Source organism: Gracilinanus agilis, chromosome 3 (genome assembly GCF_016433145.1).
Source record: "Gracilinanus agilis isolate LMUSP501 chromosome 3, AgileGrace, whole genome shotgun sequence".
In the NCBI taxonomy this organism is placed as follows: Eukaryota; Metazoa; Chordata; class Mammalia; order Didelphimorphia; family Didelphidae; genus Gracilinanus; species Gracilinanus agilis.
Window position 1 is genome coordinate 601,574,359 of NC_058132.1, and position 10,402 is coordinate 601,584,760.

Sequence of the window (10,402 nt, forward strand, 5' to 3'; positions counted from 1 at the left end):
AACATCATCAACATCAACATCACCATCATCATCATTACCTCAACATCATCATCAACAACATCAACAATCGTGTAATTAGAATCTGTTACCCTAAAAACTATAATCCTCAGTAAAACTATGATATCCAGCAAAACTACAATTCCCAGCATTCTACTTACTTCCCCTTGTTACGTGCTGATGTAGACAGGATATAAATTCCTTCCTGTCACAGCTTTGGTAGAGCAGGGATTTTTGAGCAGGTAGAAAACTTAGTCATGTGGTTCTATTTTGTTAGATAATAAACTTTATAAATATATTACTTGAAGCACTGGACATTAATTTAATTCTTACACAACAACTTCATCAACAACATCATTATTATCGACTTCATCAACAACATCATCAACATCAACATCAACATCACCATCATTCTCAACATCATCAGCACCATCATCAACAACATTATCATCATCATCAACTTCATCAATATCATCAACACCAATATCATCAACAACATCATCATCATAATCAACAACTTCATCAACAATGCCATCATCAACAGCAGCAGCAGCAGCATCAACAACTTCATCAACATCAGCATCATCATCAATATCATCATCATCAACACCAGCATCATCAACATCAACATCATCATCATCAACATCAACATCTAACTATTCATCTTTTCCTGGGCCAGGAAAGATTTTTGCTGGGTAGCCTAACCTAATAGCATACTATGCAGAGTACTGAATGAGAGCCAAAAGGCTCAAATAGGCTTGAGTGATACCATGTGTCCTTTGGGGGTAAAAAGAAAGCCTTCTTTTTCCTGGACTCAGTTTTCTCATTTTTGTATGAGTATGGCTTACCTGATCTCTGCATTAAGTTAATCAATTAAATAAAAGAATAAACCAGGTGTAAACAAGGGAAAAAAGATTATTCACTTACAAAAATGAATGACACGGAAATATGTTTCACATGATAATACATGTATGATCCAGATTGAATTGCTTTTCAATCTTGGGAGGGGGGAGGGAATAAGGAAGGGAGACAATCCAAGTGTCTCTCCTCTTGACTCTTTTTGGTCCTTAAACCATAACAGCAACCTATTCCTAGAACCTACTCCTCTCTTTACAATTATGGGATCCTTTACATTGCTCAGTCAAAATTTTTCTTAGGTGAGTACAGGTTCAGCATAGTAATCTTGCTAAAATAGAATGTTTCTAGCACCTACCACATAGGTTGATTAAGAGGTGGGAATGATATAACAAATGCAAAGGGCTCTATAAAGCTTAAAGTTCTAAATAAATATCAGATAGATCATCATCATAAAAAAAGAAAATTGCATTTTAATATTAATGTCCTGTTGCTTTTTTACTTATTTTGGTAAATATTCCCCAATTACAGCTGTAATTTGGTTTGAGCTGCAGTTGGGAATATTGGGCTGCATGTTTGACACCTTTGCCCTAGAGCATGACTTGTGCTGCTCCAGATCCAAATCATAGATAAAAAATTTGTATATAATTTCCCCCTTTCCTTCTTGACATGCAATGCTTTAAAAGAACTGTTCTATATATCTAGCCACCTCTATCAAACTGATAATCATAAATATGTCTTTAAGAAAAGAAAAAGTTAATAGCAAATGAACATTACTATGTTGGTTAGGAAAATAAAACAATGGGGCACCTTTTCTCTTTCACCTGTCATATATACATTGATGTGAATAAGCTCAGAGCTTTGAAATCCACCTGGCTTGATTTCAGTCTCTCTTTGAAACATCTCTTTCAGGGTCTGAAAGAGCTGTTTCATTGAAAGGGAGAGTTCCCTTGCTTCCCTAGAGTTGGCACTGAATAGGACATGCTGAATCAGGGAGATGCCAATCAAATCTGCTGTAGGATGAAATGAAACAATAATAACCTGGGTCTCTCTTAAAACTAAGCAAATTTAAGCTTTAACTAAAGGTGCATGTTTGAAAAAAATTCTTGGGAGCTGCTAAATGGCTCCGTGGATTGAGAGCCAGGCCTAGAGTTGAGATGGCTCTAATTTCCCAGCCTGCATCCTGTAATTTAGTCAAAGTGGACTCTTTTCAGTTCCCTGAATATACTCCCCATTTCCCAAATGCACAATATCTTGGTCTTGTTGTTCCCTCTGACCCTAGGGCTATTGTTCTCTCTACTTTCCCACTGCCATCTCTTGACAAAGTTACTAGCTATATCACAGATCCATCAAGGAATTATTGAATGTGGGCAGAGAGGAGTTATGGTGGATAAAGTGCCAGCCTTGGAGTTGGGAAGACCTAAGTTCAAATCTAGCCTCAGATATTTTCTGCCTTTGTGACATTGGACAAGTCACTTAAACCTGCTTCCCTCAGTTTCCTAATCTGTAAAATGAGCTGGAGAAAGAAATGGTAAATGACTCTAATATCTTTGCCAAGAAAACCTCAAAATGGGGTCACAGAGAATTGGATACAACTTAAATAACTAAACAACAAGGGCACATGTTAATATCTGTACCTTAGGCTTTATTGCCCCATGTTATCTGGTCAAAATTCGAGATAACACTCCAAATCCTAACAGTTCTTATTTTTTCAGTGTACTTGTTAGGTTGTTGTTTTTCAGGTGTTCAGTTATTTCAGTTATATCTGGTTCTTTGTGACTCCATTTGAGGTTTCCTTGGCAAAGCTAGTAAAATGGTTTGCTATTTCCTTTTCCAGCTCATTTTAAAGACGAGAAAACTGAGGCAGACAGAGTTAAGTGGCCTCCAGGGTCACATAGCTAGGAAATGTATGAGGTTGGATTTGGGGATTTTTAATTTGCTTGCTTTCTAATTTTTTGAGTTGCATGCCCAATTCATTAATCTCTGCCCTCCTTAATTTGTTAATATATGCACTCAAGGATATAAATTTCCCCCTGAGTACTGCCTTGGCTGCATCCCACAGAGTTTGGTAGGATGTCGCATCATTGTCATTCTCTTCAATGAAATTGTTGATTGTTTCTATGATTTCTTCTTTGACAAATTGGTTTTGGAGAATCATATTATTTAATTTCCAATTAGTTTTTGATTTGCCTGTCCAGGTGCCCTTACTAATTATTATTTTTATTGCATTATGATCTGAGAAGGTTACATTTATTATTTCTACTCTTTTGCATTTGTTTGCAATGATTCTATGCCCTATTACATGGTCAGTCTTTGTGAATGTACCATGTGCAGCTGAAAAGAAGGTGTATTCCTTTTTGTCCCTATTTATTTTTCTCCACATATCAATTAAATCTAATTTTTCTAGGACTTCATTCATCTCTCTTACCTCTTTCTTATTTATTATTTGGTTTGATTTATCTAGATCTGAAAGAGGAATATTTAGATCTCCCACTAGTATGGTTTTACTATCTATTTCCTTCTTGAGCTCTGCCAGTTTCTCCTTTATGAATTTGGATGCTATGCCACTTGGTGCATACATATTGAGCAGTGTTATTTCCTCATTGTTTATACTGCCTTTAATCAGGATGTAATGACCTTCCCTGTCTTTTTTAATCATATCTATTTTTACTTTGGCTTTGTCAGAAATCACAATAGCCACTCCTACCTTCTTTTTCTCATTTCTTGCCCAAAAGATTTTGTTCAAGCCCTTAACCTTAAACTTGTGTATGTCCACCTGTCTCATATGTATTTCTTGGAGACAACATATGGTGGGATTTTGGTTTCTAATCCACTCTGCTATTTGCTTCCGTTTTATGTGAGAGTTCATCCCATTCACATTCAGCGTTATAATTATCAGCTGTGCATTCGCTGACATTTTTGTATTCTCCCCTATTCCTACCCCTTCTTCTTAAACTATTTCCTTTTAAACCAGTGGTTTGCTATTAAGGTGGTATCCTTTATCCCTTCCCTTGATTGACTTCCCTTTCTACCCCCTCCCTTGTTATTCCCCTATTTTTGTTTTTGAAGGCCTAATAAATTCCCTCCCCCTTCTTCTCCCCTCCCTTTTTTGACCTCCCCACTCCCCTGCTCCCCTTGGTTTATCCCTTCTGACTTTCTCAGTAGGGTTAGATAGAGTTTTATATCCCAATGGATAGTATAGCTACTCTTCCCTCTCCAGGTTGATTACACTGAGAGTAAGGTTTAAAAATTACCTCTTGATGCTCTCTTCCTCTCCTTCTTATAATAGTATTTGTCCCCTCCCCATCCCATGCCCTCTTTGTGTGTAATAGAATATCCTATTTTTCTTATGAGGTTGGATTTGAACTCAGGAAGATGAGTGTTCCTGACTTCAGGTCTGGCACTTTATCCACAGTGCTACCAAGCTGCCCCTAGTTACTTGTCAGGAAACCATAAATTATATAATATTAAAAAGGAAGTTTTATATCTGTGGGGGTGGGGAGAAAGAGAGGGATATACCTGAAAAATAACAACAAATACCTCAATAGCTGAAATTTGGATAATAATGAAATGTAAAGAAAAACAACAAAGTAGGGGAAGTTTTCCATTAAGAAGATTAAACTAATTTACTTTGTATTTTAGCCATATGATCATATAAAATGTTTAGGGCTCAAATGAGCTTAGTGATTAATTTTGATTCCTCATTTTAGATATGAGGAATGTAAGAATCAGAAAAACCTCTACTTGGTATCAATAATTCCAGATTCTTTATTTCTTGAACTCAATTCCTCTTTTTTTCAAAGATCCCATAGGGCTTTGAAAACAGTATTTCAATATTAGTTGTTATACCCATTTTCTTTGGACTTGGCAAAACTTGCCAACTCTTCTTCAGGGGAACAGAGGAGGGAATAGTTTTTGGAGTATAAAAAATTATTTTCACTTTATAACATTTTTTAAACCATACTGAGTTTCTTTTGTCTATAACATATAGAAATTTTACTAAGTTAAAATAAACACAACGAAAAAAATTGTATGTGTTTGTTACTATTTAATCGACTGTACTTCTGTTTTTATGACAGAAGATAGTTTTTCCCAGGTTATGTTGTAGATGTCCTATGATTTTTAGGGTTCTGGAGATCAATCAATAAGAATTTGTTAAAAGCCTACTATGTTCCAAACACTATTCTGGACATACAAATTAAGAAAAGACCTAGTCCCTGCCCTCAAGGAACTTACATTCTATTAAGGCTCATGAATGGGGAAGTAACTTCTTTCTTTTTTTCTTATCTTTTTTTTTAATTTAGAATATTTTCCCATGGTTACATGATTCTCCCCCACACTCCTGCCCTCCCCCCACTCCTCCCCTCCCCATAGTCGACACAATTCCACTGGGTTTTTCATGGGAAGTAAGTTCTTATAGAATCTTCTTCCTTCCTTCCTTCTTTCCTTCTTTCCTTCCTTCTTTCCTTCCTTCCTTCCTTCCTCCCTTCCTTCCTTCCTTCCTTCCTTCCTTCTTTCTTCTTTCTTTCTTTCTCTCCCTCTCTCTCTCCCTCCCTCCTTCCCTTCCTCCCTCCTTCCCTTCCTTCCTTTCCTTACCTTCTGTCTTAGTATCATTTCTAAGGCAGAAAAGCAGCAAAGGCCAGGCAATCAGAGTTAAGCAACTTGCCCAGGGTCACACACCTAAGAAATATCTGAGGTTAGATTTGAATTCAGTCCTGTTCCCAGGCCTGGCTCTCTATCCACTGAGCCACCTATTTGTACCTAATCTCACTTTTCTCAACTGGCCTTTCTCAGACCCTACAGCTGCTAGTGCCTTCCTTCCTGAGATTTGTCATGTATATCTTGTATGTATTTTGTATTATTTTCATGAATGTCTGCTTTATTACAAGATGAGCCTCTTGAGATCAGGGATTGATTTTGACTTTCTTTGCAACCCCTGATTGGCACAGAGCAATTAATAAATGCTTACTGATTGACTGATGCATGAGGTGATAACTTACTGGGCTCAAAGGTATATGTATAACAGCTGGGGGGAAAAGGAAATAAATTAAAAATAAATATAATTGGGTGAAAGCATCACCAAATTGTACTTTCTTTCTATTTCTCTATGGAAACAGGCCAGCTTTCATGCACTAGTTCCTCACAGAGGCACCAAACTAATGCTGATCATCAGCAAACCATGGGCTCTGTTGGTTTCCAGATGCTTCTCCTGGTATAAGAGTGAACCTGTATCTGCTTTACCATCTGTCATCTCTCACTCTTGTCAAATTATATTTTATAGTGTCATTTGATGAAGTTATGCAGCATTACACAACAAGCTGTGATAGACGGCAACATGGAAAAGGGATGGGCTTGCCAGGTGAATCATCACTCACCCAAATTCCTTAGCTCTTCATTTTTATGTCACTAGGTGATTATTCTTGAAAGGAAGAAATGACTAGACTTTGATAGACCCCTACTAGCTTTGGAATAAAGTGTTCTGTATATGGTGGCATCTGAGGGGTAAACCTAGAGGGATTTTAATGGGTAAAGATGAAGAAGGTAAATATTCCAGGCATAGGAAACAACCTGTGTAGTTATGTAAGCAAGATTTGTATTGTCACAATCAATAAGAATATTGAACAAAATGGTCACTGTATATATACCCTCTGGTCTTGTTTATTTGCAGCCTGCCAAAAATGAAGAACTGAATTGTGTGTGGGGCTAGAGATTTCACAACTCCAGCTATTTTAGTCTATTTTACATTCATCAAAATGAACAATCTTGGACATCATTTAGTTCTTAAATTTCTCCTTAAAATAGTAATTTAGTAGAACTTATTCTTAAAGTAGTAATAACATTAGTCTTTGCTATAACTACTAGGGCATATATCTAAGGCTAAGACAAGATCCTTATTTGCCAATGTTGGTATTGAAAGATGTATTTCTCTACACTCCTCCACTCTCATGTTTTTACAAGATGATTCTTTGTGGACTTCCTTGCCAATTCTGTTCCATAGCAGAGTTACAATTGGGAAATTAAACTGAACACTGTAACATCTACCTATCCTACTTTAATAATATGCTTCAATGGATCTGTGGATTACAACCTTTCCTTCCCTTCTTCTGTGTGTATCTCATGCTCATGTCTTCCCTCAAAACATCTGTACATTGGCCACAAAATATGTTGGAGGCTTCCTTTTAATTCATCCATTTTATTTTATCCTCACAACCAACACTGTGGGGAGTAGGTGATATTATGATTCCCATTCTACAAATGTAGAAACTAAGGCTGACAAAGTATAGATGACTTGCCAGGGTTATTCAGTTGGCTTAATTAGGTGCCTCAGGTCAGATTTGACTTCAAGCCTTCCTGAGTCTAAGCCTAGAAAGCTAAACACTGTGCTCCCTAGACTCCCTACCTCCTCCACTATTTTTTAAAACATTGTATGGATTTCAGGGCAGACTAACAGACCCCTCTCTTTGTTCAGACACACATTTCTTAGATAATATCTTTTACACTGCTTGCTGTGCATAAATTGTCACTGGCAATGTGCTGCAGCTTTATTAGACCCACCATATCTCTTGATTGATTTTTGGATTACTCACAATTTTGATTCTTCAGAGACTGTGGCAGTCCAGAAGTCACAGCTATCAAGCATCACTAAAATAATATTAAACAGATGGACCTTTGTTTCAAGGAAAAGCTTGTGATCCTGAAAAGCCCAGTATAATTGCTCAGACACAATCCAGTCTGCTCTACTCTCCTTTTCCAATTCTAGGTCCATCTCATGTCCATCTGTAAGGCCTGTCTAAAATAAAAATGTTCTGATAAACCACCTCAACTGAATTTTTCATTCACTTCTTTTTTCCTGTGTTATTTTTTGGTCAAAATCGTGATTCTGAATCTCATTTAGGAGGTTCTTAATACAATCGACACCATTTCATCCACATATAGGAGCATCTTTAGTTACTCACTTTTTGCAGGCAATCCTTTTCTTTGTGCTTGGAGTTGGACTGCCTTCAAAATAGGGCCAGATGCCCTTGGTGAACATACATAGCATTGTTTTCTATCTCACTAAATATGAATGATCAGAAGATCACAAGGTATATTTAATTACCTTGATGCTAACATAAGCATAGAAGGTTCCTTGTTGGAGGAGAGGCTTTAAAGCTGAATTTTGCTCTATTAAATAAGGTTTTCATTATATTCAATAATAAATACGAGAACTTGCATTATTGGCACCTTTCATTAAATCATGTAACTCTAAAGATGTGGTACATTGTAGAATTAAATTTCTGCCTTTTTTGCTTGTAAAAAGTGCTATTTATTGAATAGAATAACACTCTGGGAGAGGAGAAGGGAAAGATATTGAGGAAAATAATGACGATGTCAAAAAACAAAAGACAACAATTAAAACTTTTAAAAATAAAGGACAACTCCAAAGGACTTATGATGAAAAAGGATATTTACCACCATAGAAGGAACAGATGAAATTCAAATGCTGATTGAAACACCATTCTCCACTTTGTTTCCTCTGTGAATTTTTCTCTAGTATAAGCAATATGTGTCTTGTTTCATAACTTGGGGAATTGGGGAAATATGTATTATATGATAATATATGTGTAACCTCTATCATACTACCTGCCTTGAGGAGTAAAAAAAGAACAAGACATAGATTTTTGGACATAGCTAATGTGTAAATTTGTTTTTCTTGGATATGCATATTTATCATATTACATATTCATAACAAACAATATGCATTCTATTATTGTTATATTTCATGTTGTCATATTTTTAAAAATAAAACAAAAAAGAAAAGCCAGTCTATTTATTAACTAAAATGTTATAGATTTCTGCTATGTTTTATTTTTTCTGATCTCAATACACTTTCATTTTGATATGAAGCATCCAGGCCATAGGATCAGAGAACTTATAAATAAAAAGAAGCTATGAATCATTTAGGCTAGCCTGCTCATTTAAACAGTTGGAGAAATGGAGGATCAGTGAGCTGAGTCAGTACACCCGGTTATTAAGATATTTAAAGTAAGAGAGATAAAACCTTTTGACTACAAATCTAGTGTTCCTTCCACTAATTCATATTGACCTTAAGTGAAATATAAAAAAAGATGCCTATGCATTTCCAAACACAATGAAAGTTCAAGCTTCTAAGGCCTCTAATTTAAGTATATTACAAAATAAAACAATAGCAAATCATCCAAAAGTGCTTTTTCTAAGCATATTGCTTCATTTAGCTTCCAACTGTATAAGGACAAGGAAGCATCATTTCCCAAAGGAAATATCAAGAGTTGAATCATCTTAAGTTGTTCAAAGGTGAATGGGAAGCCAACATGAGGATTTTGATTAATTATAGAGTTTGCCAACATCTGGAGAAGGAAATGGCAAATCATTCCAGTATCTTTGCCAAGAAAGCCCCATGGACAATATGGACACAGAGAATTGCATGTGACTGAATGGCTGAACAATAACAATACAGAAAATTTGTAAATAAATTTCCAAGTAAATTTTTATATGACTTCTCATAACTTTAATGAACTTCCATGTCTCTTTAAATAATGCCATCAAGCTCACATTTGACTATAGTGATGTATTAAATATGCTTTTTCCCCCCCAAGTCTCTGAGTCAGTAGAAGAAAGTATGCCATCCTTGCATGGTTATAAATATGTTCTATTGCCATCATATTTATGATGCTTACCTTTCTCAGTTTTCCAGGAAAAGTCTTCTGGTAACATATATGGTCAGAAATAGTCCAGAAGTTTATAGTAGGAAAAAAAAACTGAATTGAAGATGATCATAATGGCATGTCACTGTGATGCTTTCATTTGCTGTTAGCTTGTTATTTTGACTGCTTAGCAAGTGCATGCAGAAAAGGTCAGGTGGAAACTATACTGTTTACAGACTCTGAAAAATGCATTCATTAGTAATTAAGATCTTGAATGATTAAAGACTACTTCTTAATCTCCATTTAAAGGACCATTTTCCTCATTGTTTGCATGTGTAAGGAAATAAAAAAAAGAGCACCTTCTGGTTTCTGTCTTAGAGACAGTAGAAATTGTTTGACTGTTGTATTATTGGTGGGCCTGGAAAAAAGGAAGGTGGTCTTTCAAGGCAGTGATTTAGCAATAGAATCTAGTTGATTAATCTAGTCAAATTTAATTTACATAGGATAATTACATATTGGTATTTTCATACTATAACAATAAAAATAATGCAAACCTCCAAAATGGTAGTATTTATTTTTAAATCCTTACCTTCTGTTTTAGAATCAATGCCATGTATTGGTTCCAAGACAGAAGAGTGACAAGGGGTAGGCAATGGGAGTTAAGTGACTTGCCCAGGGCCACACAAAAATGTGTCTGAGGCCACATTTTAACCCAGGATCTCCTATCTCTAGATGTGACTCTCAAACTATCAAGTCACCTAGCTGCCCCCAGGCAGAATTTATTTATTTATTTGTTTTTTAAACATTTATTAATATTCATTTTTAACATGGTTACATGATTCATGCTCCACCTTTCCCCTTCAACCCCCCCCCCCCCGCACCCCCCC

The 10,402-nt window shown here is 36.0% G+C and overlaps 1 protein-coding gene across 1 annotated transcript in view; it reads right to left on the reverse strand.

Annotated features, from left to right (window-relative positions):
* Window positions 1–326: 326 nt before the first annotated feature.
* MDH1B (malate dehydrogenase 1B) overlaps window positions 327–10,402 on the reverse strand; it is a 62,800-nt gene continuing 52,724 nt past the window's right edge. Inside the window, exon 10 of the mRNA XM_044669416.1 lies at window positions 327–457. Within this exon, the coding sequence (XP_044525351.1) occupies window positions 327–457 (131 nt within the window). The remainder of the gene's footprint in view (window positions 458–10,402) is intronic.